Source organism: Temnothorax nylanderi, unplaced genomic scaffold (genome assembly GCF_030848795.1).
Source record: "Temnothorax nylanderi isolate EJ_2023f unplaced genomic scaffold, tnyl_v1.0 TNYL_tig0386_pilon, whole genome shotgun sequence".
Taxonomy (NCBI): Eukaryota; Metazoa; Arthropoda; class Insecta; order Hymenoptera; family Formicidae; genus Temnothorax; species Temnothorax nylanderi.
The window spans coordinates 65,940-93,241 of record NW_027249448.1 but is presented as its reverse complement, the minus strand read 5'-3'; the positions used below and the strand labels follow the sequence as shown (position 1 = coordinate 93,241).

The window sequence follows — 27,302 nt, the reverse complement described above, 5'->3', positions numbered from 1 at the left end:
CTTTCAGCATGATTTCTTAGTGACTGTCATTTCTTCTCGAATCTAATTACGCTCTACCACAGAGCTGCATTGTTTAAACGTATTTCTTTCTGCGCATAGCAACTTAATTTTATGATTGTTTTTTTACGTTATATAATGCATGAATATAAATTATAGGTCTAAATGCGACATACATTTATAGAGAATAGAGGAGCATTGTGTTTTAATATGCATTTTTTTTTTAATATACATAGGCCGGTATTTATAATCAGATCAGTACATATAAGATCTTCTTAAGTTCATCTTCAAATACTCCGTAGCCAACGGAAACGAGTCGTACAGCATCTAAAGATAAACTTAAGACGATCTTAAATGTAAAAGCTGACTTTGAATACCAGCCAATATAGTATGATCTTCAATTATGTCAATATTTCGGGGAGTAAATGCAGTGTGAATTTACGTTAATGCATACATAGTTATTATTAAACATTATTAATAAAGTATCACAAATTATTAAACATTATCAGTAATTACTAAACATTATAATAAAGTGTCACTTGAAATAAAATATTTATACAAATCTATCTTTCCTTCCAAAACATTTAGATTAAACGAGAATTGAGATGTGTGTGTGTCTTTCGATATTCTCGAAACATTGCCAGAATTATTAGCAGAGTATATTTGGACAAGAGATAACACGACTAAATCGGATTCGAATTTTATCCTCCCAATATTAAGAACTTAATCCTTGAAATTGAGATTTGTAATTTGCTACAGTTTGATTATCTCTTCTGAATTATAATCTTTCGAGAAAGGTGCAAAACTTGGATTGGATTTACTTTACAAATTACTTCTCGTTGAAATATCAAGTAAGTTATATTCTTCTAATAAGTCGGATGATTTTTTGAAGATATTTTGAAGGAATTGATGTATATTCAAACTTTTGCTCATCTTACTTGGTCGTCCAAGGAAAGGGGGATTAATCTCAAAGCGGGTATTCCAGATATTTTCTGTAATTTATTATAACTCGGAAAATAAAACTTTTTTTCTCTGTTCACTCTTTAGAGAAGTATCGATACGCGCGCGTGCACATACGCTCGCTCACACACACACACACACACACACACACACACACACACACACACCTTCCTATATACTAATGTATTATGTTTGGGCCATACTAAAGGCCATACTAAAGGCCGAAGCACAGACTTTTGCATAACGCATAAGCATAAAAAAAGGATTGGTCTATTTCCTTATGCACATGTGTGTATGGACCAATTAATTTTCTTATGCTTATGCATTATGCGTTATGCAAAAGTCTGTGCTTCGGCCTTTATGCTCAGATCTATTATATTGTGCAGCCAATGGTATTAATTTTTTCAAGTTTCCGATTATAAACTGCATGGCGTGTCTCTTTTATGATTTTATTTCAGATGAAACCGGTGTGTGTGTGTGCTTTAGGCTTCTTTATATATGCGAAGCTTCGTTAACTTTTTTTGCAGGCGGTAAGTGTACATGTGCATGATCGAGATCTGTCTATCTAATCTATAGCTCTTATTAACATGTACTATTAATGCACTGCATGGAACGGAGAGAGGTATATTTATATTTTTTAAATTTGCAGAAGCAATGTCAGGTTGGGGTATTACCTTTAGGGACTGGAAATGACTTGGCGCGCGTGTTAGGCTGGGGATCATCGTGCGACGATGACACACATTTACCTCAGCTACTGGAGAAGTATGAAAAAGCGAGCACGAAGATGCTGGATCGATGGAGTATTATGACATTCGAACGCAGCATATCTCTGCCATGTCACAAAGTGACTCAGCCCGACCCGGCTATAAAATCGAGCATAGCTCATCAGTATGAAGACAACGTTCTTGCTCATATAACGAACATTTTGCAATCTGATCAGGAGAACGTAGTTATATCTAGTGCCAAGTGAGTGGTATAATCGTGTATGTGTGCGTGTGTATGTGAGAAGGGGGCGTGCATGAAATGTGTGCATGAAATTGCATAAGCTTTAAATTTTGACATTTAAACAGAGATTTCCTCCCACAGAGTTTTATGTGAAACAGTAAAAGATTTTGCAACACATATACTGGAAGCCAGTCTAAACACAGGGGACCAACAATTGGGAGAAAAATGCACAATACTTCAACAAAAACTTGACCTCTTGTTGCAAACATTATCGAAAGAGGAAAGCTATTTATCCGACGACACGGAAGAAATTGACATTGGCACTCTAAAAACTGAAACTTTTAATAGTATCCAGGAGAAAGGTGCTTTAGAAAAGCCAGAGAAGGAAATGACAAATTTAAAAAAAGTTAAAAGAAGAAGATGTTACATGGAGAGAGATGTTGTGATGTCTAGGTATAGCATATACAACTTATAACGTTGTACTACGAAATGGTAAAAAGCTATATATATATATATATATATATATATTTTTTTTTTTTAATGATATTTATAGAGCAAACAGCTTGAAAAGAGCTATCAGGAGGTTAGTGGAACACACGGAAACGGCTGTTGACGAGCAGAACAATCCTTCGATCGAGAAGCAAGGCGGTAAGATGCCAAATATCACCATAACATCCGATGGTTCTCCAATAAATATTGTGACAAGTAAGTTTTTTATATCTACAACGGTAAAGCAGTGGTTCGCACATATTCTTATGGTTCCTGAAACCATACTATTATGTATAATTTAGGCAAAAAGCAACAATTAGATATCCCTGGTTTATCGCAAACAGATCAAACCGACAACGCAAGTTTAATACCGACTGTAGAATCCGGTAGCAGCATAGAGATTTCACCTTGCCCGAGTCCTACTCCTAACGTAGCATCTTTGAGCCCAATGCCGGATTTAAGGAGAGACTCGCAACCTGAAGAATTACTCACTCTTCCTGCACCCGACGGTTTCGCCGACAGTAGACGAAACAGCGAAAACATACCACAGGGGTAACTTTTTTACATGAACTTGATAACGTATTATGAATACTTGGATCCTCTTAAAGTTACACGAATCTCGATATAATTTTAGAGTTCTCAGTTTTGACCTGGCCGCGGCACAAACTGCCGGTAATCAACAAGAAGCTCAGGCAACTACTGACGAAAGTAATTTCCTATTGTCCGAACCGACGCAAATAGAAGCTTCTTCCGACGGTCCTATAACCGTGACAAAGAGCGTTTTAGATACAAGTACACCATCGGACGATGAGACCATGCAAGACACTATCGTCTCTCCTGACACGGATTCGCTTCATTCTAGAAACATTTCTCCAGAGCACGTGCAAAAACCCGCGATAGCCAAATTGGAACCCCGAGGTAGCTGTACCAACAGTATCGTCAGTACAGATAGCATGGTTTCCGAAACTTTTGATTCCAGGAGTTACACCGTGCGAAATAGCGAGAGCGAAATTGGTAAGCGAGTACTGGACCAATGTGACAAGCATTGTAGAAGCGTTACTTTGTATGTAATTCATATCTAATTATTAGATAATTTCTCTCACACTTTTCAGGGCATATAGACAGCGATATATTCGACTCCACGAAAAGATCGGAAAGCTCGGAGATCGGGCACATTGACTCGCCGGATAATTCCGATATGCTTTCCAGCGAAACTCAACATTCGGAAAGCGGTTTGGAGGATTTAAGCTCCCTCGGACAAGATGTGATCAGCGCGATAATGGGTGAGAAGTATGATTCTGTCAGAGAAGGCTTACAGATCGAAGAGTCGCATAGATATTGCGGTTTAGCTCAATTCAGCGAAGGTAACGACATCGGAAGACAATCGTTCAAGAAGGGCACAAAAAATATGAAGACGGATAAAGAGGTAAATGAGTATTTTGGTTTTTAGATTTAAATTAAATGTGTGAAATTAATGCGTTTTCTATTATCAGGCAATGCTAAGTAAATATAAAACGGACGGTTTGACAACGTGTGTACGTGTCTCAGGGATTAAGTCGACGCAATCTGTAGAGACGAACGTAGTACTTCCGACCAAGTTCGAAATCATTGAAAAGGAAAAAGCGTTGAGACCGGTATGCTTTCCCGTCACGCAGACCAATGAGAAATGTTCCATAACGTTTCCGCCACAGATCAGTGTTATCGTTGATCCACCAAGCCCATCGTTGTCAATTGAGAGTCATCACAAGCTTAATTTAGATCCTCATGACAAGCAATACAGCAGCGGCAATAGTATGGAAAGGCGTAAGTTTGATCAACTGAATTATTATTACACGGCAATTATATATTCTTCTTAGATCTTAATGATGTTTCTCACAATGTAGTAAGCGTGGAGCTGCCCGACTCTGGCTTCTCTCCGCAAGCTACACGGCGTATAAGCAGTGGCAGTTTGTTGAAGGCATCAGAAGTTGTGTCGTTGGCTGCAACTACCGCTCGTCTAGGTGGCTCGAGCGTGAACTTGCGCCACGAAAGAGCGAAATCTCTGGATAAGACGGAGGATGTGAAAAAACTTCCTATTATAAATCCTTTGGTTCGATTGCCTATGTGGCCAAGTAAGTCAAAAAAATGCAATGTTGAAATGCAATGTAATCTTTCCCATATTATATGAATATTTATGTGTCTCCTGTAAATGTATAGATGTAAGTGGCGGAGCTGGTCTCATCAGTCAAGCATTGCTGGCAAATGCGGATGCTCTGTGTGCAGCGGTATCGCCTTTAATGGATCCAGATGAAACATTGATGTAATTCACACGTTATTTTATATATATATATATATATATATGTTACGGGCAATTTGATAAATTGGGCATTATGCATAATGGCCGGGCAATATGCATAATTCCCAATTTGTTCGGTCAAAATGATTAATAGAGAAGAATTAATCAAATTGCCCGGTCATTATGCATATTTCCCAATGCTAAATGGTCATTTTGATAAATCACCTTATTTGAGTTAATTTTCCCGGCAATCTTAAGCCCCTTGCACAATAGACGATAGCGATAGCGATAGCGACAGCGACAATGTTGCCAACAAAGGTATAACCTACATAGGTTAGATGACGCGCTTTAAAAGTATTTAACTGTTTAAAGCGCGTCACTAACCTATGTACAAGTTTAGCGACAGAATAGTTGCTTTTTTCAAAGTCATCAGAAAATTTTTTCCACCGAAAGAGAATACAACCGACAATAAGTAATAATTAATCCGTATTTGATAAATAAAAAAACCAAATATCCGAGTTTAGTGTTTTTTTCTTATTTTCTTAACGATATCTTAACAAATTCTAGCGACCCCCAAATTTTATCAACAGTTTTGGATTCGAGGGGCAAAAATACATAGAATTTACCTCTTTTCAATTGATTTCTCGTTGGGGCCCTAATTGTAGACATTTACCGAAAGTTGAAATTATAGACAGACTGCCATTCTTTTTAGAAAGATATTTTAATATGTTAATCACATTTCCCACTTGTCTGTGGGCATTATGCATAATGACCGGTCAGTTTGATTAATTTGAACATTTTGGCTTTTATTATTCAAATGTCCCGAAAGAAGCGGGAATTATGCATATTGCCCGGCCATTATGCATAATGACCGAATTAATCAAATTGCCCGTAACATATATATATATATATATATAAAATTTGACATGCGTACACATTTCACGAACCTTTTTTTTCTGTATCACAGGGAAGGTTACTTCGAACGATGCGTCATGAACAATTACTTCGGTATCGGCATAGACGCGAAGATCAGTCTCGACTTCCACAATAAGAGAGAGGAGCACCCTGAGAAATGTCGATCGCGCGCCAAGAACTACATGTGGTACGGTGTCTTGGGATCTAAACAGTGGATACAGAAGACTTACAAAAATCTTGAGCAGAGAGTTCAGCTGGAGTGCGATGGTCAGAGGATACCGTTACCTTCTCTGCAAGGGATCGTTGTATTAAATATACCGAGGTACCTGTGACACAATAAATATGTATATCTATATACAATTTTTAATGATCTAACGCAAACGTTTGTTCTCCAATGGCAGTTTCATGGGCGGTACAAACTTCTGGGGAGGTACGAAGGAAGGGGATCTATTCTTAGCACCGTCGTTCGACGATCGCATATTGGAAGTAGTGGCAGTTTTCGGATCTGTTCAAATGGCTGCTTCGCGGCTCATCAATTTGCAGCATCACAGGATAGCCCAATGTCAGACGGTCCAGATTAATATCTTGGGAGAGGAGGGTGTTCCTATACAGGTCGATGGTGAGGCTTGGATTCAACCACCTGGTATTATAAGGATTATACACAAGAATCGCATGCAAATGCTTTATAGAAATAGGGTAAGTATCTCTGTCATGGGTTCCTTAATGGGAAACGTAGCTTTTTGATTTGTCTATATAAGCGAGAAAATATTTTGTATCTCAGGCACTCGAAACCTCATTAAGAGCATGGGAGGAGAAGCAGCGCAACACGTTAAGCGCCGTAACTCAATCCGCTTCCACTATAAGCAATGCATCGCAATCGCAGTCTCAGGCACAGTTGCAAATATGTAGTAAACCTCCTCAGTTGACCGATGAGGAACTCAACATTCTATTCAATTTCATTGAGGCCGTAACGACCTTGGTCAAGTGGGTAAAACTGCTGATTATATCACATCCAAGTCTGGAACCAGATCTGTACCAAGTAGCCTCGCGAACAGCAAATGCGCTTGAGCAAGTACATCCGGACGGTAAAATCTTGCAAGGGGTGAGTTTTAATCAGGGAATATTAGAAATCTACTACGACTATCTACTTACTTTCTTAGTTTTTCTATTTGTTAATAGATAAGCCTGAGACCCATGGTGACCGAGTTGGTATCAAGCGCGCGGCAATTGTATGAGGAATCTTGTGAGTTACTGCGAGATAAAGCCCATAATTTGGTGAGCATATGAAATGTTGTTACTGTAATATATCAATAACGAATTGAATTAAACCAACAGTTATATTCCTCTCTATAATGCAGAAATTACGAGAGGATTTAGAAAACAAGTTGTCCCTATCTCTAGCTAGTATGGAACAGGAATTACGAAAGTGTACCTTTGACGAAGGAGGCACAGGACTGGTTTACTTGCAAAATATTCCCATGGACGATCAGGTATAGTTCTTTCTTATGCTTTCTTAATGCACTCTGCTGTTTTAAGTCAATTATTTCAAGATACAAGTTATGAAATTAACTATCGTTACGTATTTTGTCATGTATCTTGCATCGTGATAAAGTTTATATATACATTTTGTGATATTTACTATACATACATTTTAATTGACGGAATAGCAAATATTAACTAAATTTAATACTTAAAGTATAAAAAAAAAGTTTGTTTCATAGATATTAAAGTATTTGTTCGCAAATGTAATTTAATTAAACAATTAGTTTTATATGGAGAGATTTTGGGAGGTACAATTAATTTTTCTATTTATTCTACTTATAGTACGTAGATAATAATTTTTCACAAGGTTATTAAAATTGAACGAAGCGAATTGAGACGATAATATTAACGATAAAGTCTTCCATTATCTATTCCATCTGATTCGTATTCGATATTCCATCTTGCCAGTATATTCCAAAAGAGAGATGATTATTAAGAGCGCTATTCTTGTAAATAAGTTTTTTGAGAGAGAACTAGCTAGCTAGTTGGGTAACCCGAAGATACGTAATATTATGAAAGCACCTCTCTTTATATATGTTATACACACAAAATTTTACAATCTCTTTTGAGAGAAGTTTACAAATTCATTATGCGTAAATGTCGTTTTCAAATGATAATTAATAAATTATCCTATGCTTTGTTTCGGATTGATTGAGTGCTCAATCCCAGTGCTGGTAATATGCTTTTAAGTATTAATGCTTATGTGACATTAGAGAAATAGAATTAGCATTTGGAGACTTAGTTTTACGGTGTAGCGAAATATGATGCTGGTTATTTTTTGTACACGTGTGTATGTATGTGCGTGCGTGCATGTATGTATCACATCTGCTGAGAGATGGGATTGCCTAGCTCTTATTTGTTTATTCTCGCTTGCGGTTCTATTATCTATTATAGTTTACAATGAGACGTAACGTATATTGTGCGATATTTAGCGACGCTTAGCTACCTATCTTCAGTTATATTAGCAACACATAACGCAACACATCCGAGTATGCACTTGAATTATACGCAAGCTAATAGCTATAGTACTTTTGCTTTTGTTATCGCGCCTCCGCTGTTTCTCATGATTTCGCGAGAGTTTGCTGCACTGTTTAATTAGCGCTGTAACAACGAGAGGGGAACTTTCGTGATTTTATATGAGCCTCACGAGAGATGTATCTTTTAGCGAATGTATACAAATCTTGCTATAAAGTACAGAGCAATAAATATATAATGGAATATCTTATATATATTGTCTCATTAATGTATATACCGAAAGTGTCTGTCTATATCTGCGGTACTTGTGCGCGACTTTGAATCACACTATCGCAAACGACCATAGGCCATTCGAGAGAGAGCTACCTTAGTATGCCTGAACGAATTCGTTATCACGTAATCCCGAGTGCAAATCTCCACCTGCATATGATTAGCATGATGTCTCTAACGAATGCCGTATAAAATAGCATACCGCTTTACTACTAATCTGACTAACCGTGTACTAACCGACATCTCGAACTCTGGATCTGCAGGGAGATAAAAAAAATCGTCATCGAGGGTTGTTCTGGTTAAAGTTCCGTCGCTTCGCTGGCAACTCGGGCGGCGCGGGTCATCCGGCACGAGATCAGGTCACGACGTGGGGCGTGCAGGAGGTGTGCACCTGGCTAGAGAATCTACAGCTGGGAGAATACGCTGAGAAATTTGTGTCTCACGATATACGCGGTAGAGAGCTATTGACCCTAGCCCGTCGAGATCTAAAGGAGCTGGGCATCACCAAGGTGGGGCATGTTAAACGCATCTTACAGGCCATCAATGACCTCAACAATTGAGTCACTGAGACACGTCACTGTGATCGTGAGTCGCGTTCACGTAGAAACATAAAAAATTCTCCATCTCCGAAGCGAGGAATACGATCGCGTAGGTAGGTAGACGGCAGTAGCGAAAGAGAGTCCGTATTTCTGGAGTTTTATTCCAAATGCGCTGTTATAAGTCGACAGGACGGAAGAAGATAGCTTAGAATCGGGTACTCGACAAAGAGAACTTTCATAACACACAAAATAAGTCTATCCGAGGATAGATAGATGGATAGACATATTATATTCTTGCCCTAAAACGTTAATTATGTTAACCACAATCCTCCCGACCCAAGTGACATCGTGGGTATTAGACGAAAGGGTAATGTTCATTACGGTAAATATTACTGTGGAAAGAAAGTATCCTTCTAAGCTGACTGTTACTGTATGGAAGGAAACCACTTTGCCTGTGCCAAATATCTATTCTCTACACATACTAGAACTAACAAGAAGCAAAAGCTGAATTTGTTATGCAGCGACAAATTTACAGGGCAATTCTATTTATATATCTAGACACTTTTGTGTGTGTGTGTGTGTGTGTGTGTGTGTGTGTGTGTGCGCGTGCGTGCGTGCATGCGTGCGTGCGTGTGTATCGCGTGTACGTGCGTGCGTGTACAAAGTACAAAATATGAAACGCATCATCTCCCAAGGGGATGTATTTTACTTAATTCTCTTACCGAGGCGTTATAGAATCCATGACGAAGACGAAAGTCTCGTATAAACTGCACACACGTACGGAGTAGATATTCCTTGTAAAATAGCAAACTTTTTATATCACTGATTATTATTAAGATAACTTACAGTGTCTCGGGTATATTTAGCAACTGCTGCGTGTATTCCTACCGTTTGAAATTTATGAGTCTTACACGCGGCACGAATATTTAAAACTCGCGAGTACCGCATACTTGGGAAAGCGTTTCTTATATCTTTCACGAAAATCAATTTATATTACATCTGTATTCTTTAACTTGTCAATTTCGGTCAATTTGTTTCGTCTACTCTATTACTTCTTCTTACTATTATTACGTCTCTTATTACGTCTTCTATTACTTCTTTCGACTTTCGAGCTACTTATAGATAATATATGATGACTGCATAATCCTGCAATTATACACGCAGATTTTCGGCTTTCTCGGTTATTTAATTCTCGTTGTTTGTTAATGATTAGTTCGAAAAGCAATGCTTGGGCCAAGATGTATATGAAAGTGATTTTACATATATCTCCTTATGGCAATAAAAAACGATAATTGAGAAGAGCTAGAAATGCAAAATGTATGCTATAGTAGTTCTAAAAAGTTGGCAAAAGAGTTATTGTGTATATAATAAGAATATTTTTTTCTTCCTACGGATTCGCAGGTTGGGTTCCTTGTTTTGTGAGCTTCTTTTTTGCCCTGCTTCCTTAATAAAACTAGTCTTCATCACTATCTTATCTGTGTTGAGTTATAAATTTATCTATTTTTATAATCTGTAACATTCTCCAATAATCGATTATTGCGCGTGTAATAGTACAATTATTTACATAGAGTCGCTCGCTGCTAACTTTCTATCAGCGTAAAATCAAATATTATTGCTATAATCATATTCACAATCGAACAAGTTGCAGTGCAATTTTACCGCTTTCTGACAGTTGTTTGTTCGTATATCCTCACTTCGATATTATGTGATAATTAAAAAATCTCGATATGAAAACGTATTTGTATTACACTTTTAGTATTACATTCCGTAATACGTAGTACGTATAGTTCTCACAGTTACAAATAGATGAACATATTGTAGTGACACTTGGATACTTACAATTATATAACAGTGATAAAACAAATAATAATATGAATCAACATACAAGCGATGATATTAGCTAATGAAACTTAAAACGAAGTCTAATCAAACGATAGTAATCTACGATTACTATATAATTATACAGAGAATGCTATTCTTATCGTAACAGAAGAATGTAAACTCTTTATTTAAGCGATGTAGCTTACCACAGGTTCTAATGTTAATGCATTATTACGACTTGATTATTTTTGTCTTTTATACAATGTCTTATAATACAAGACACTAACGAACGTAATTTAACAGCTTATTTGCGCAACATAAAAAAAATGTCTACATTCCGATGTATATCTGAAAGGACAAAAGTGCCTATTCTAGGAGTCACTAAATCTTACATACAGACAAGGAAAACGGACGTAAAGTCTATATGTTACATATACCATGAATGTTACATGCATTGATCACATTGCATATTATCCTCGTTTTATTTTTGATTTAGAAATACGAAATTATATAATTCGTGACTGCAATATCTACAGGTGTGTGTTTTTGTCTTATGTAACTTTACGAAAATTATGTCATTACAATCATGCGACAAAACGTTGCACCTCAATAGATAACATTGTTGCAATAATGTAATACAGTATTACGTAGAATAATATTATATTCGATAACTTTTAATTTATACAATGTAATGCATCTTTGAGGAAGAATTAAAAATCATTCAGAATTATAACGTTCAAGTAATATTAATTAACTTCTTTTATATGTAATTTTATTATTTCTCTCTTGGAATTAATTTATTGAATATCTAAAAACTAAATCAATTTTTCTAGAGAAGAAAAGAAAATGATAAGTTAGATAATGTGATTATGCCTTCTTTTACAACTAACACTTTAAACCGTAATCTCTATATTTATTTAATACCCTGTCAATTTTTATAACTTTAAGTCTTCTCTCTCTCTGCTCTCTCCCTTTTTATATATATGTATATAGAGATAGTTCTGTCACTGTTATATCTCACGTGTATTCCTCAGATATTTCTGCAGTAAGATTAATTACTAACGTATACAGAATTGACAATCTCGTATTATCGTGCGTAACCCACACGTGTATAATAAGGATCGTATTATTATAATATACACATATTCCTTTCCAGAGTGTGTGCACGTTGTTTTATATACTTATTAAAATAAAACAAATGACAAACGTACCTCACAATTTACGGATGAAATGTTGGAAAGGTGTGTGTGTGTGTGTGTGTGCGTGTGCGTGTGTGTGCGTATTGATATACAAGCAAACGTATTTAATCGTATTCAATTACTGTTCCTAGGGATATGCCGTTTTACTATATTATTAATAATGTATATGTAATCGGATCCACAAAGATAAGAGGAGTCCGAAGGAGTTTGAAAAGAATAGTAGGTATTCGTAGAGTTTTCTAGGAACCTACTTGCACCTGTACCTTTTCTAAACATTTCTTTCACTTGGGACGTATCCTATACTTTTTTTTATGTATCCATTCGCGGGAGCATTTTATCTGTGATAAATTTTGCGTGACCGCTTGATCCGTTGATTTAAATATGCTATTATTATGTAATTCTAAACGGACGAGCAGACGTGCGCGCGCGAAGATATACAAAATGTTTCTTTTCTTTCCTTATTACTTTGTTGTGCGTTAATTTTAGACGTTCCTGTTTTTAGGGTTATCACTGACTCTTAAATAATCTTCGAAACATATGTATAAAAGCAGTGGTATTATATATACATTCTACATATGGAATTAGATTTTAAAATCATTGCTTTAGAGAATATTTGCGTTTGTTTGTAGTGAATAATCTGAAAACTTTTAAAACTGTTTGAAATATATATTTGTTGATCAAAACAATTCGTGAGAGAGATTGAAAAATTCTAAACTATTTTGTTATTATAAATTTTTATTTTTTTCCGTTGGAAAAATTCACCAGGTAAATATATTCCTGTTTTGCAGTTTCTTCGACTAATTTGTTTTTAATAAAACTTCCTAAAATCATACATACTTAATAAATTTAAAGATTTAAACAATTGATAGATACATTTTATAGTTTTAAATTGAAAATAGTATATAGATTGATGGATATACATCCAGAAGACGTAGAAAATCTCCGGTTCACAGAGTAGGACTATAAGTAAATTACAACATGAATCTAAAGCTACTGTGATAAAAACTAATCTATAATGCAAGAGGAGTTATCGCGTCTCTACGATATATTAAAATATTATTTATCCGAATTTTTTGGCAATGTACAAGATTTATTTTAATCATAAGATTTTCTTATGTCTTAAGATGAAAATATGTCAAGTTTTTTAACATTAAGATTTGTATATAGCTTAAATGTGTATACATGAAGATGTAAATCAGTCTGTGTCAACCATGCCTTCGTTTATATAGTTTCAATTTTGATTATAACCTATGTATTTGATTACACACTATATTCTGGAACTGCACTCTGGAGACAACTTGGGCTTTATATTTCATTAAGTAATACTCAATTTTACTGTCTTTTTAACTGAGTATTAAAAGATATAAAGAATCTTGTATTCATTTATTCATTTTGTATTATTTTTATGTACAGATACTATTTTGGAGATTAAGGAAAAAATATTTATTAAAAAATATTTATTAATTTGTAGCAACACAGGCCTTACGCAAGCACAGACTTATATTTGTATTAAAATTGGTTTCATAATGATTTTACACAATAAAGCCAAACTTCGAGGAAAGATAATATTTCGTCCGAACAATTCAGAATCATTATGATACCAGGCATATCAATTGGTAATTTATCAAGCAATATTTTGAAATTGATACAATAACAGGATTTATAACTATATTAATGTAGCAACATTAATAAATACCAATTTAGTAATCTGTTTTATTGTAATCAAAATGACATCTAATCTTGGTCCACCATTCTTATCTACAATTTCTCCATTTTCATTCTTCATCAAAGAATTTAATTATTGCTATAAAACATGTTTTTTTCTGACTTGTTTTCAGATTTTGTTTTAAAAATTACAATGCTAATATCAAATGTGCTTTCCAAGCATTTGCATATGCATGTGTTATAAATCCTGTGTTGTACAAGGAAAGTCTCGCATTGTATCGAAAAAGCTATTAAGAATAAAAACGTGTTCAATCTGTTATATACGAGCACTTTATATACATCTATTTTCGTCAAGATAATTACGCATAATTTCTACATGTATTAATCTTTTTGTACTTAAGTGTATAAATATTACAAATTATTCACGCTGTGTATAAAAAAATCACTATTCTATAATAAAGTTAAATCTCAAAGTTCTATAGTTCAGAGTTTCTACATTATTTTCTTAATAAGCTATTTATTCAAAAGTTGTAAAAAATGTGACAAATGGCATTCTCATGTTTTTTTTTTATAAACACTCGATACGCGCGCGCGCGCGCGCCCGCACACACAAACTAATAATAAACATATTAGCAATTTAATCCAATATACCGACGAAAATTCACATCATTTGCAGATTTTTTGTATGTATATATGAAAAAAAAAAAAAAATTATCGCCGCTGTCCACGAAAATACACAATATGTATATCTATAAAATCTTAATATATCTTGTGAATATATTAAAATGGATATATTAAAGCAAAATATTTTTATTTTTCTGGAATTAAATTTATAAAATATTTGACTAGCAATATTTCACGTATATAATTCTGCTTATATTAAAATTATGTCTTATACGCGCGCGCACACAAATTGTCTGTTTTCCAGCAGTGGAACGCAATTATTTTTATAGTAGTAGATATTTTAATCATATTGATGGACTCGCAGAATTGCTTTTCCGCAAAATTATATCCTTTATTCTACAAAAACATATGTAAATTGAATTTGTTTCTTTAAACGTATTTTACCTTTACCTTTGACAAGCACACAATTACACATTTCAATTTACAATAAAATAACATATATAAATTCTCAAGAAACGCAACGCTGTAATCGCAACAACGTTCTGTCTTTTCCCAAAATTTCCATCATTTCAGCAACAGGTGGTCCGACCTATGAAACATTGATATTATATATGTATTACACATGTTGATATTTTTTCCCACAATAAAAGTAAATTCGGGTGCTATATTTACCTTTACGCCGCTCATAATGCTTCTCAGAGTTTTCATCAAAGCAGCGAATGGAACTCCGTTCTTCTTGGCAAAATTCTTCAGATACGGTGCCATCCAAACAGTCTTGTAATTACTAGCATCTATTTCAACTAATTCCGCGTTCAATAGTTTAATCGCGTCTGAAATAATAATATGTAATGTGACTGCTTTGACAATTGGGACTCGATACCTTTTTCGTTGGGCGAAGAGAGATATCAATATACCTGAACATTCAGCTTGTTTAACATTTGGCATAGAAGATGGAACAATCCATAAAAATGCTAAATCTTCTTTGACGAGATCATTGAGTGTCGATATTCTATTCTGTGCCCACTTTAATGTAGTTAATATGTGATTATCATCCAATTGCAAATTTCCATCATTTTTCCTAAAATAGAAATGTGTACAAATTTCTTGAAAGTAAGAATATTTTCAACAATGCTTCTATATATATGTATATATAGAATTAAATATCATTACATACCATTCGGCGAATGCTTCTAATACTAATTTTTTAATTCTCTCAATAAAAAATTTATGGTTTTTTTCATTTTGTAGTAAATTTGTCATTTCCAATTTGTTAAATTCCAATAGTTTCTCAGGCATAAGTTTGCCAGAACTGGATTTTATTTTATTAATGTCAAACTGGAATGGAAAATAGAATGTATGTGACTCATATACATGTGTTTTACTGACATGCATAGCAATCCAGTAGCAATTACCTGTTTAATTAATTCTTGATAACTGTAAAGATCTTGGCTCTGCCGTTCTCCGTGGAAACCACCGCCACCAGCCCCTATCACGTAATTCAACAACGCTAATGGAAAAATACCCTGTTTCCTAAATGACTCGACCTTTATGTCACCTTGTCTTTTCGACAACTTGGATCCATCTGCGTTCAATATTAAAGGTAAGTGTCCATATATGGGAGGATCCCAGCCAAGTGCTCTGTAATAGATAAAATTTATAATACAGCTAATTATGAGAATTTTATACGAGATTTAATTATCTCAAGTAAAACTACTTATATACTTACTTATAAAGCATGATATGTTTAGGCGTAGAAACTTGCCATTCAACACCCCGTAAGACATGAGATATTTCCATAAAATGATCATCGACTACATTTGCAAAATGATAAGTAGGATAGCCATCTGATTTTATGATAACTGGATCTCCTTCAGACTTGGTAATATCATGCAACACATCTCCGTAAACTATGTCACGAAAGGCTTCCGGCGTGGACGACAACTGAGATATTCAACAAAAGCAACTGCTATAAATAAATCTACAACTATCAGTGACTATCCGTGTCCATCAAATTATATAAGTTTAGAAGAGACATACCTTAAATCTAATACAATAAGTCGAGTCCTTCAGGAGCATTTCCTTAATTTTATCCTTAGCAAGATGCCGACACCTGTTGTCGTACTTGGGTACTTGTCCACACTTGATCGCCTCTTTCCTCAACAATTCCAGCCTTTTTTCCATACAGAAGCAGTAATAAGCGGATCCATTGTTCAAGAGTTTAAGTACCTGCTCACTGGAACGAAGAATGGATTTGTAAGGTACATTATATAGAAAAGACTGAATACATGAAATTATTTAGGATTCTAGGTTTTAGTTTTCCAGGGAACATAGCGTTAGCAGGATGCTGAGAGATTCAAGCGGAATCCATGCCACTTTGCAATCATTCAAAAATAAAATACCTATATAGCAAATTCTGTTTACATACTTGTATAATTCAAGCCTCGCGGACTGCAAGTAAGGGGCCACGGGACCACCTCTGGTAGGATCTTCGTCAGGTATAATCCCTGCCCACAGCAAATCATCCTGGAGTTTTTCTATTGTCCCAGGAACTGTCCTTGTCCGATCGGTGTCCTCGATTCTCAGAATAAACGTGCCGTTATTGCTACGTGCGAACAAATAATTGTACAGCGCGGTACGCAATCCTCCTAAATGCAAGTGGCCTGATGAGAAACGAGCACAAAGTGAATATAAGACTCGGCGCCCTAGGACAAGGCAGAGAACCGAGAAATTAGTGTCGGTTCACTGCCTCGGCAACAAAATTAAGAGCAGAGAAGAGGAAACCGTAATAACCCGGTTACCTCTTCTTCGGTGCGACGATCGTTACCGGTGGGGCTGGGCGCGAATCTAACCCTCACGTGGTACTTTTTGAAGAGGCGTCTCTGCAACAGCTGGAAACTCATCGCGCGGAGGCCGCGGAGTATGCTACTCTGCATCCTTGTTCCTTGTTCGCAACGCGACCTCGTCAACGTCAACACTCGTCAACGACGGTCAGCGATGGTCAACGAGTCGCGAGTCGCGAGGTTATGCCTTGTGTCACGCAACGCAACGCGTTACCGGTTACCGGCGTTACGCCAGTTACGCGAATTCGGTTTCGACGACGACGACGACGACGACAACGGCGGAACCTAGCTCTCCGCTCCGCGCTCCGCCCTCCGCCCGGTTCAGAGTTCTGATGAGTGCCGAAAGTACGGCATGGTGTAGAGTGTAGCTAGGAACGATGCGCGACCCACATTTCTCAGTATCCGCGTGAATTTGAATATTTGAATTCGCGCGCGACAACTTTACGTTGATCGCTTCTTGCGTCAAGATACATACATATATTCCACTGTCCGCTGATAATTTTGACGATTCCTATGTCCTGGAAGGTATTGAAAGCTGCGGGCATCTCTATTTTCGCTGACTCCGGATAACGAACGCGGATTCGAACACTTGTTACGTCGTTGCAGGGAGAATGAATGAAAGATAATTGAGTCGAGAAATTTGGACGATTCCAGCGTTCAACTGCTGTGTTGCGGTTGCGAAATCGATCACTTTAATTCTCTGTTCCTTTCGCGTTATAAATATTACATCTAGATTCGAATCTTATAAATATTACGTCTAGATTCGCATCTTCTCTTCGATATATACCTTCTCTCTCTCTCTCTCTCTCTGCGCTACCCATCGTATCGGGCTTAAAGCACGTAGATTGTATGTACACTTATAAACTTCGGTAAACGAGCACTTAACAGAAAACAGCAGTGGACACTGCTGATCGGATGATTCTCTCTTTACACAGTCTTTCGTTAATTCCTTACGTATATTTACATCCTAGTTTTGAGTGACGATACAACCGTATTACAATTATAATACGATGCTGCATAAGTGCTGCTGCGATCGGGACAACCGTATCCTGCGCACGATCATTACATGTATATGTCACAACACGCGGTCATATTTTACACTTCCCTTTCACCAAGCAACTTCCGAATATGCAATGGTTGTTTTAAAAATAAAACGCGGACTTGACATTACCGATTTTGGCGCCGAGATTTGACGAGAAACTTAGCGCACCGCTTGGAGAGAACCTTTCCACTCTAACGCATATAATTGTGACGTTCGAAGATTGAGCAAACAATTTCGTCAAGTGTAAAGCTTTTCACAAGTCTACACCGGCTCTAAACGCCAGACTGATACACAATCCTTCGAATGAAGAAGAAAAAAAAATTGTTATTACTTTATAACGCGACGTATATATACATGAACATGATTTGCACGTAGAGTTCTCTTCCTTGTCGTATCGTCTAACGTCCTAACGAAAAAATAAGCTAAGCATATACTTATATTACGCGTAATTCAGGACTGTAAATATGGTCGGGACATTCGGATCCGTAAAATCCGAGTATCCGCTAATAGAGATTAGATTAATCAATTCACCCTGAATTGTTCGATTGTTGATACAAATTCAAATACGATTCGAATCTCAATAAAAAATACCCATCCAAATTGTCTATTTGCGCAAACGTATATAATAATTAATCCGTACATCATATTATCCATATATTTACAGCCCTAGCGCAAATAAATATATACTTGTGTATATTTTAGTCGTATAGACCCAACGGAGGGAGGGAGGGGGGGGGGGTGGGCTCTTTCGAATTTTGCGTGTTGCGTGTAAAATCAAAAATTTGGCGTGAATTGAAAAGGACAGATTAGAGATCACGAGGTGGAATGCTGAGACGGGGTGACGGCTGAGCCGGTATGCTCGGGGCTGTGCTTCTGCTTTTTCCTCTTTTTCTCCTTCTTTCGTTTCTTCCTAGCCTCCTTTTCCTCGTCGTGTCTTTTCTGTTTCTTATGCTTCTTTTCATGCGTATCGGAACCACCTACGTCCGTCGTCGCGGTCTCCTGTCCACTGAGCACCTCTCCTGGCTTGTGCTTGTGTTTCTTATGCTTATTTTTGTGTTTTCTCTGAGGGGCTTGATTTATGTATCTATATTGTTCTGGTAGCTGCAAAGTTATATTAAGTATGCTATACTTGGCACGTTGCACACGTACTTGATTATTTTAGGAAAGAAATACATTTATAGATCTATATTATAATAATAATTAAATACATATTTAATGTAAGAAGATAAGAAGAGAATACTTACTGGGCCAGGATGCAATCGAAAACCAGCAAGCTGTACACTCGTTAAAGGCAATAGCTCTTTACCGCCTATGGGAGGTTTCTCAATTACCGACCTCAGTGAGCTTAAAAAGAAAGAAAAGGACGAAAACATCAAGTACAATCACGAACTTGTGTGACGTTTCAACACTCTTGTGCGAAACTTAAATTACCTATTATCTTGGTGTCCAGGTCTGTCTATAATACCAGGCAAGTTTGGCAGGAAAGACGACAGTTGCTCTTTGAGCTTTTTCCCACTGAACTTGCTATAGGAGTGTTCTAGGCCGTAATAAGCCATCAGATTTGTTGCTCCGGTGAGTTCGCTTTCCCCTAAAAGAGAGCGGTACACATTTATTTATATACAATTTTGAATCGAGTTAAAAGAAGAAAAAGATTGATTTTTTCCATTTCTATTTTTATGATTCTCTCATTATACCTGGAGGTTCCTTCATCAGATAAAACGGCCCACTGTGGACAATGGAAGGGTTCTTCCCGAGGGAAATGGTTGTCTTTAGCGTTCCCGTAGAATCTTGCCGAGATACAACTGGAGACCGTGCTCCCCTTGGCGAGGACTTGGGTGAGTATTGCTCCACTTTACTGCGAAACTGATCGCCCATCATCATCCTGTTGCTTCAATTTTGCGCACCTTCACCAAAAGTAATGCAATCAAGGACCACCTCCTGGAGCAGGCACAGAGGAGTTATCGCTTTTTCGCGAAAGAGAGAAAATCCGACGATTTGAATTCGATCCTAGCCGGCGAACCGGCGAACCGGTATAGACGCTGCTCGAACAAGTTGGATCTCTGCAATTTCAGACTCTCCAGACACTCCAGGCTCGGTTAGAATGGCCAAGTGATCCGTGCTACTTGATCTACGGTTTCAGCAACGTCGCGACGCGACCGTATCCGACGTCGACCGCTGAAAGGCGAGAAAGGCGATCAGGTTTGCTCGCGAAGAAATTGTGGATTGCTCGCATCGCCGTGCGACTCTGAAGGCACGTCGACACTCCGGAATCCTTCTCTATGACTCTCTCTCTCTCTCTCTCTCTCTCTCTCTCTCTCTCTCTCCACACTCTACAAGTCTACACTCCACCGATCTTTACAACATTTCGCTAAAGCGCGAGAATCAGGTACTCCAGCACGACCGTATCCGACGATCCACCGCTATCATGCTTTTTTCCGTCGCTCTCGCTGGCCGATAACGCTCCTGTACACAGGCTCTACGCAGGTAACGTAGAAAACGCAGGACAGCTAATCGGATCCACTCGACGCTGTTCGACGCTCCTCGATGCTCCTCGACGCGCGACAGACTTGGACAGACTCTCTCAAGTCTCTCAGCTCTCTCCTCGCATCAGTGCCATGCCATCAGCATCAGTCGCACCACTCGCACCTCGGCCACCTCGCACTCTCGCTGCTCGCAGTCCTCGCACCACCTCGCACACAGTCGTTACGTGTTACGTTACTGTTACTGTTAGCCACGCACGCACTCTCCACACCTTGATCCCTTCATACACCATGACACCATGAAATGAACCTGGTGTTGAGAGCGGCCACTTTTTTTTTTTAAATTATTTATTACAAAAATACAAAATATATACCAGTGGGAACAAGCCTATTTGGCATGAGAGCAGCCACCGGAAATCATGTCCTGTGATGCTGCCCCCCTGAGAAAGTACATACATACATACAACTCAACTAAGTTTCGCTCGGTAAACGGTACATGGTTCCGGTTCGTGTCCGTGCTATCAGGCAGTTCAGGGTTCAGGCACTAGCAGATTCAAGCGTGTTCGCCGTGTTCTAGCGATTGAACAAGGAGGTTAAGGTCAGGCGTTCAAATCGGAATCTCCTCGTCGCAAAAATCCATGAAGATAAATAGATATTGAAATACGAAACTAAAACAGCGCGAGGTTTGATTAATTACTTAACCATTGCTTAAAACGGCTGAGAATGTTATTATGGAAGATTGTTATGTTGCGCGATTAATTGTATTTGTTGACGAGTTAAAATCTAACGAGTGAGTGTTGTTAATCATGATTTCTCACCGCAGATGAATCCTGTGTTACGCACCGTACGAGCTTGCGTCCGCTTCGCGAGACACGCCAAATACAGTACTCTACCTTCGGAAGCGGTAATATTTACGGAAGACGATCGCATGGTTGTCTGCTGGCATCCGGAGAAACCGTTTCCGTACGAGTGCTCTTTACCTCTGCCCGAGGAGAAGCCCGACACCGCCGTACTGTGTATCGGAGACAAAGACATCGCGGACGTTTTTAGGAAGAAGAAGCCATATCAGATCGTGGAAGAGTTGGCAAAAATCACGTACACCACCAAGCACAGGTGGTATCCTAGGAGCAGAGATAAGAAAGCGAAAGACACGGAACCTGACAGGCCATATTTGTAGTATTCGAGAGAGGTTCCTCGGCAACAAAAAAAGTACTATTTATTTAATTCTCCTTACACATGTAGTTGTACTTTGCGAAACATGTATCAGTAAATGTACAAAGATAATTGTCACATCTGTCTGTGTATAAATTAACTGCATACATACTCGGTGTGCCTATTTCTTGCGAGCGAGAGAGAGAGAGAGAGAGAGAGAGAGAGAGAGAGAGAGAGAGAGAGAGAGAGAGAGAGAGAGAGAGAGAGAGAACTCACATACAATACATCATAATTCCACGTTTTTGTGTTACAAGTTAAACGGACGTATGTTTTTTGCAGTCGCTACATCGTTGGACATACATGATCTTAATATGGTCTATTTTGTAACGCAATTCTCTCTTTCTCTCAACTCGGAGCAGTGTTGACATTCTTTGCCTCAACAATATTTTACATACGTATAAATATATTTATTTATTTTATCAAATTGCACACAATCATTATGTATCCTACAAACTCGTAAACTAATTGGTGGAAACATTATGATCGTCACATCGTGTTATCTGCACATAAAAAAATTAATATACATGATATTTACATCTACATAGATTAAGTCTGATGCGACATTTAAAACTGATTTTTTTATATTACATCCATCTTGCTTCGCTTGCATTACAAATGGTAAGGGAAAAGCTGACGCTCTCCCTCCTGCATAAAAATTTGTAAAGCTTTGTACAATAAGTATCTACCAAATTTCTGTTTTTCTCGCATGCTCCACGTTGCCGCAACGCCGTAGTACTCTCCACCTTTGGAGTTTCCTAAATGTTCCTTTCCTATTGCATCTATCATGGCGGCCTCTCTTGTATAAGCCTCTACTGGGATAATATTTTGAAAAACATGCAAACAGATCACCCCGTGATCGCTGTTCCATACATCGAGAATGCAGTTGATTTTTCTATTCGTACTGGTCGATCCATCCACCCATGTCTTGAAAGCGTCATAGAGATGAGCGAAAGGCCTGGAACGTTTGCCTTTACCAATGTAAAATATAGCACCAAGAAAAATTGACCAAACTTCTGATTTTGTAAGGTGAACACTGCGATTTGGTAGATCCTGCGTTGTACGCGAATCTAATAGCAAGTAGGTGAAAGATGTTTTCGATGTGCCTTCGCGCCATCTTCGAGACGGATCTGGCGATGCAAATTCTTGAAATACTTGCTTCTCCAGACTTTTGTAAGTATCCAGGTGACTTAACCAATCTCCAAATTCTAAATAAGGATAAATTCTGATTTCGTTGCTTAGCCTTGAGGTCTGATTTCTTGGAGCATTCTGCAGATTTGGTACGAATGAAGCAGGATTAGCATCCTTGATATTTTTTAAACGCAAAAGTCGTTTTTGATAAAGCTGCCTAGTCGTATTAGTGATTGGGCCAGGTTGATCGCCAAGCTGTCTAAGCTCTCGTCTAAGAGCAACGTCATCGATAAATAATATTTCTTCTGGTAAACTTGGATGAGAAATGGATGTACTTGCAGCACCTGTAATAGCCCAATTATTTTTCAATGCTATCGATATAATGATCCTTTAAGATAATTAATATAATAACATAAAAATTGTGTATTCCAACTTACCAGACATGACCATTTTACTTCTGACATCACATTCACTTCTATCGGAAGTACTGAAAAATTGTTTGATAAGATTAACTTCTTGATAAACTTGATTTACCCCTTGTTACAAACAAACGAGTGCGACGAGTGGCTCAACGATTCAACTTGATACAGATTACAGATTAAGTAAAAACCAAAATTGTAATTGTAATTTAAACACTCACCTAAATGGTGTAACGCAAACTCGTCGTTCTAATAAAACCACACCTTCTTCTGGATCTTCATATTTGTATTCTTGAGTGCTGACATATGAAAGCAGAGACCTGCAATTCACAACATTCAAGTAATTGTTCTTTCAGTGATATTGTTCTTAAGATATACTGCGCGGCGCTACACTCACGAGTTATCTTCAGCTTTATACATATCCAAGTCTTTTGCTTTCAGTAAACCTGTCTTCTTGGAATCGGTACTTGTCGAGGAACATGATTTTTGGGAATCCGGTAAATAAATTTGTTTCTTACATCGTACAGGTATAGGTATAGATGTAGGTAAATTCGTAGCAGGCAGTGAATCATTTTCAACAGGCGATTTACGTAACGGAGATACGTGAAATCTATCACCGTACCACATTTTTGCATGTAAATTACAAGTCTTGCTTATATTCATATTTAAATCTTCATTTAATAATCTCTTAGTATCACAATCGACACAATCTACAAAGTTTTCCTTACGCAACGAATCAGACTCAATTGTATATATCGATTTTGTATTATTAATGTCCACTGATTTTTCCAGTGTTTCGTCAATATTAAATATATTTTTTCCGACTGTTATAAATCCTGCGTTTACTTCATTATTTTCATACTTGACATATTTCTTATTATTGCTAAAATTGTTAACAGGTTCGTTCTCTTGAGCAATTTGATTAAAAAAACTGCTATTTGCGTCGAAAAGATTTACATCACTGTTTAAGTCTGTTACGTCATTCTCGTCATATCTTCCTTCATCCAACTTTATTGCCAAATGGTTATTATATTGATTTTGTCGTTTTATTTTCGAATGTTTTTTAAAATTTGATAATGGACGTTCGCGCGCGGTACTCGTATCTAGAATGTCATAGCGAGTTGTATCTTTAGCTGTCTCGAAAAAGATTGTTTTATCCAAATCAACTGGCTTTAATATATTATTACTATTATTCGAAATAAATTCATCAGAAGTGACGTCGCTTTCATACCGATGGCGGCGGCGATAAGGATCCAATCTTTTTCTGCCGGAGTGAAACTTGTGTATCGATCGTTTCTTTCTTCTTGGTGTTGATTGAGCGACACGTTTTTTGTACCAATTAAATTCAGAATATTGCAGTTGAGTTTTGTATTTGGGAGATTTCTTGAATAATTTCAGGGAATCCACGCATGACGTTTTCGTTAGATTTCTCTTCCTCGTACAAACTGGGATAAAATTAGGCGATTTGCTAACGACAGAATCATTGCAAATATTCGATGGTGATGTTGAAAAAGTTTTACAAGTGTTTCTTCTCTCTCTATGACTAGGTGTATTAAAGTTCGGTGACATGCTAATGATGGAATTATCCAGGATACGAGTTGGCGTTTGAGAAATTTTGCCAGAAATATCTTTGCACTTTCTCTTGGGAGAGTTTTGTACGTTATTGGACTTGGAGTATTGTCTTCTTGTACTCGGAGTGCCAAGTTTCAAGATATCTTTCTCTTCAAGGTTGTTGTTTATTTTACATTGGAAATTCTTTGATTTTCTTCGACAACATTTATATTTATATTTATACCGTGCATCTGCATCTCCCTTTAGATGGACGGACGTGTCGGACGTGCTTGTCGCAGTACTGCTTTCCTCTTGTTTGTTTCTCTCGTAGTTGTGTAAGGTCTCATTGATACTGCAGTTACTTGTTAACGACGAGGAAAGATGATTAATGATTTGACTGACGAGGCACTTTTCCTTCCGCATGACATCGGAAAGATGGAGATTCGCAAAGTCAAAATCGAGATCAACATAATACGGGTAGTTTGGCATTCCTTTCTTAGATTCAGATTGCAAAAGATTATTCTGTATTTGAACAGTCGAGATATGATTAGTTCTAAAGGGACTAAATCCATCTAAATCCATCTTATTTGACGATTCGTATCTAGTTTCAACAACAGCACGTATATCTGGCACACGGCTCGAGTCTACAATCATCGAGGAGGAGTCTGGCTTTGGAAGACAATTGGAAGAATCGGTAAGCGCACTCTTCCGCGTCACGTTATCTACATCCATCACCGTATCTCTCGACGCAACGTATTCGGCAATTACGTCCCCATTAGCAACTAAAACCTTGTCTGCAATATTAAGAGAGCAAAGATAATAAATTGAAATAAAGTAATTGAAAATTATCTGTGGATTAAGTGCTCTAAGGTGCTGACACCTTACCAAGTACCATATTGTACTTTGGTTCATCATCCTCGTCTTGAATATTCTCACAGTGATTCGCGAGCATCGTCACAGCTTTAAAGTACTTGCCATCGAAGGCGTAGTGAAACGGACTACGTCCGTCATTGTCCAAGCATAACGGATCACCGCCATTCGCCAAAAGTAACCGTAGTATATTTATTCTGCCCCAGGCTGCTGCTACGTGAACCGGAGTCATCCCGTCTGCTGATCTAAAAATATATCGCACTTGCGTTTGCATGAATATACGAAGGGGTCGTTATTTAATTATATTTAATTATAGTTTATTAGTGAGTTCATACCTGACATTGGGATTGCCGCCGTGACGTAGGAACAGCTTAGTCACTTGATCCGCGAATTCCTCCGAATCATTGCCGATAACTAAGTGAAACGGAGTAACTCCGTGAGTTGGAATCAAGACATTAGGATCCGCGTCTTTGTTTAGCAAAAGCGTTGCCACTTGCCTGTATAGAAAAAAACATTTACAAGTCGAATTAATAATTTTTCAATATTCTTTCAACAAGTCTCAAGGCACAGGTGCAATTGTGACACTGACAATCATCCTCTATACCACTCTATACCTTATGTTATTGTCCTCAAGTCCATCGCAGAGGGATGAAGCCAAAAATAGGTCACCTTTTGTTTTTGGTGTCGACAACATTCTCTCTCTCTCTCTCTCTCTCTCTCTCTCTCTCTCTCTCTCTCTCTCTCTCTCTCTCTCTCTCTCTCTCTCTCTCTCTCTCTCTCTCTCTCGTTTTTGTCTGAAGCGTCTAATATTGTATACGGTATACCACGTGATAATATCCGCTGAGGTATTTCCCGCTGAGGTATGATATGGTGACTTGAACTTTCTCAAGTATGACAGTTGTTTTATTTTATACACGTTCCATTGTTGCAATAATAAACGATGAACAACACACACACACACAACGTGAACAGCAAGTGAAGATCACAATATACTGATCGATGATCGATCAACTGATTGATGCATCTCGCTACTTCCGATTCCGAATTTCCGAGTAGTTTCGAGTTCCGAGTTCCGAGCCGCTCCAACAAACCGAGAGATTCAAACTTTCGTGTAACAAAACATTGATTGAAGGCAAATTTGAATTTGAAGAAGGCTATAAATACCAGGACGTTGCAACTGTTGCAAGTTCATTGTTGCTACGCGCCAATCACATGATCACATGTTGCATAAAGTATAAATTAAAACATATGTTGTATTGAACCAACCAATCTCGAAAGTTTTTCCCAACGAACCTAATCACGCAGCAACGCCAATCTTAGCAGCCATATTTCTTTTTAAAATTTGGAACAAAATCTCCGATTGGCCATTGCTACGAACGAAACGCGAGTGTGCATCCATGGCTGCGTTCCAAAATTCACTTTAGTTAACTAAAATGCTATAGTATATGTATGGTGACGTAAACTATAGATTTTAGTTACCTAGCTAGAGCAGCCCAGAGTGAATTTTGGAACGCAGCCTATGGGAACATTTGCTCGCGTTATTT

At 37.5% G+C, this 27,302-nt stretch overlaps 5 protein-coding genes across 15 annotated transcripts in view; 2 read left to right on the top strand and 3 right to left on the bottom strand.

Annotated features, from left to right (window-relative positions):
* The window catches only part of LOC139782066 (diacylglycerol kinase eta), a 39,812-nt gene extending 25,743 nt beyond the window's left edge, over positions 1 to 14,069 (top strand). For 5 of the 9 annotated variants that reach the window (XM_071721002.1, XM_071720998.1, XM_071721000.1 and 2 more), the window contains 15 exons: positions 1,607 to 1,923; positions 2,044 to 2,355; positions 2,456 to 2,607; positions 2,694 to 2,943; positions 3,026 to 3,405; positions 3,504 to 3,817; positions 3,885 to 4,194; positions 4,275 to 4,502; positions 4,588 to 4,690; positions 5,634 to 5,903; positions 5,983 to 6,277; positions 6,363 to 6,683; positions 6,761 to 6,856; positions 6,940 to 7,071; positions 8,632 to 14,069. In XM_071721002.1, the coding sequence (XP_071577103.1) occupies positions 1,607 to 1,923; positions 2,044 to 2,355; positions 2,456 to 2,607; positions 2,694 to 2,943; positions 3,026 to 3,405; positions 3,504 to 3,817; positions 3,885 to 4,194; positions 4,275 to 4,502; positions 4,588 to 4,690; positions 5,634 to 5,903; positions 5,983 to 6,277; positions 6,363 to 6,683; positions 6,761 to 6,856; positions 6,940 to 7,071; positions 8,632 to 8,928 (3,777 nt within the window). In that variant the 3' untranslated portion in view covers positions 8,929 to 14,069. The remainder of the gene's footprint in view (positions 1 to 1,606; positions 1,924 to 2,043; positions 2,356 to 2,455; positions 2,608 to 2,693; positions 2,944 to 3,025; positions 3,406 to 3,503; positions 3,818 to 3,884; positions 4,195 to 4,274; positions 4,503 to 4,587; positions 4,691 to 5,633; positions 5,904 to 5,982; positions 6,278 to 6,362; positions 6,684 to 6,760; positions 6,857 to 6,939; positions 7,072 to 8,631) is intronic. The other 4 variants (XM_071721001.1, XM_071720996.1, XM_071720995.1 and 1 more) reach the window with 3 other exon arrangements.
* On the bottom strand, positions 13,905 to 17,393 carry Glurs-m (putative glutamate--tRNA ligase, mitochondrial). The gene is made up of 9 exons (XM_071721013.1): positions 17,041 to 17,393; positions 16,642 to 16,876; positions 16,254 to 16,449; positions 15,943 to 16,157; positions 15,629 to 15,854; positions 15,391 to 15,551; positions 15,131 to 15,294; positions 14,889 to 15,046; positions 13,905 to 14,805 (listed from the first exon to the last, which is right to left on the bottom strand). Exons 1-9 carry the CDS (start codon positions 17,147 to 17,149, stop codon positions 14,725 to 14,727), a joined length of 1,545 nt encoding a protein of 514 aa, XP_071577114.1. The 5' UTR covers positions 17,150 to 17,393; the 3' UTR covers positions 13,905 to 14,724.
* Positions 17,394 to 17,682: 289 nt separating this feature from the next.
* Positions 17,683 to 20,970, bottom strand: Med19 (mediator complex subunit 19). The gene is made up of 4 exons (XM_071721030.1): positions 19,793 to 20,970; positions 19,530 to 19,686; positions 19,343 to 19,442; positions 17,683 to 19,199 (listed from the first exon to the last, which is right to left on the bottom strand). The coding sequence occupies exons 1-4, from the start codon at positions 19,977 to 19,979 to the stop codon at positions 18,912 to 18,914; spliced, it is 732 nt and encodes a 243-aa protein (XP_071577131.1). The 5' UTR covers positions 19,980 to 20,970; the 3' UTR covers positions 17,683 to 18,911.
* A 97-nt stretch (positions 20,971 to 21,067) lies between these two features.
* Positions 21,068 to 21,901, top strand: Mrpl42 (mitochondrial ribosomal protein L42). 2 transcript variants are annotated; one of them, XM_071721033.1, is made up of 2 exons: positions 21,068 to 21,176; positions 21,402 to 21,901. In XM_071721033.1, the coding sequence occupies exon 2, from the start codon at positions 21,402 to 21,404 to the stop codon at positions 21,753 to 21,755; it is 354 nt and encodes a 117-aa protein (XP_071577134.1). In that variant the 5' UTR covers positions 21,068 to 21,176; the 3' UTR covers positions 21,756 to 21,901. The 2 variants fall into 2 exon arrangements, with proteins under 2 accessions (XP_071577134.1, XP_071577133.1); XM_071721032.1 differs by having other exon boundaries at positions 21,105 to 21,261.
* Positions 21,902 to 22,175: 274 nt separating this feature from the next.
* LOC139782067 (uncharacterized) lies at positions 22,176 to 27,122 on the bottom strand. Of its 2 annotated transcripts, none has more exons than XM_071721005.1 (7): positions 26,373 to 27,122; positions 26,094 to 26,255; positions 25,774 to 26,003; positions 23,735 to 25,682; positions 23,559 to 23,657; positions 23,356 to 23,405; positions 22,176 to 23,262 (listed from the first exon to the last, which is right to left on the bottom strand). In XM_071721005.1, the coding sequence occupies exons 1-7, from the start codon at positions 26,450 to 26,452 to the stop codon at positions 22,400 to 22,402; spliced, it is 3,432 nt and encodes a 1,143-aa protein (XP_071577106.1). In that variant the 5' UTR covers positions 26,453 to 27,122; the 3' UTR covers positions 22,176 to 22,399. The 2 variants fall into 2 exon arrangements, with proteins under 2 accessions (XP_071577106.1, XP_071577107.1); XM_071721006.1 differs by having other exon boundaries at positions 26,583 to 27,121.
* Between the last annotated feature and the right edge of the window lie 180 nt (positions 27,123 to 27,302).

Excerpts from the sequence above, each read along its gene's own strand:
- LOC139782067 (XM_071721005.1), bottom strand. The coding sequence starts at position 26,452 with ATGTTGTCGACACCAAAAACAAAAGGTGACCTATTTTTGGCTTCATCC. Across the intron at positions 26,256-26,372 it reads CTTGAGGACAATAACATAAG|GCAAGTGGCAACGCTTTTGC; the intron begins GTATAGAGTGGT and ends TTTTCTATACAG. Across the intron at positions 23,406-23,558 it reads GTTTGCGTTACACCATTTAG|TACTTCCGATAGAAGTGAAT; the intron begins GTGAGTGTTTAA and ends ACAATTTTTCAG.
- Med19 (XM_071721030.1), bottom strand. The coding sequence starts at position 19,979 with ATGATGATGGGCGATCAGTTTCGCAGTAAAGTGGAGCAATACTCACCC. Across the intron at positions 19,443-19,529 it reads CCTGGACACCAAGATAATAG|CTCACTGAGGTCGGTAATTG; the intron begins GTAATTTAAGTT and ends TTTCTTTTTAAG. Across the intron at positions 19,200-19,342 it reads TTCGATTGCATCCTGGCCCA|CTACCAGAACAATATAGATA; the intron begins GTAAGTATTCTC and ends ATAACTTTGCAG.
- Mrpl42 (XM_071721033.1), top strand. The coding sequence starts at position 21,402 with ATGAATCCTGTGTTACGCACCGTACGAGCTTGCGTCCGCTTCGCGAGA.
- Glurs-m (XM_071721013.1), bottom strand. The coding sequence starts at position 17,149 with ATGCAGAGTAGCATACTCCGCGGCCTCCGCGCGATGAGTTTCCAGCTG. Across the intron at positions 16,450-16,641 it reads GCGAGGCTTGAATTATACAA|TGAGCAGGTACTTAAACTCT; the intron begins GTATGTAAACAG and ends TCTTCGTTCCAG. Across the intron at positions 15,295-15,390 it reads TTAGAAGCATTCGCCGAATG|GAAAAATGATGGAAATTTGC; the intron begins GTATGTAATGAT and ends TTTCTATTTTAG.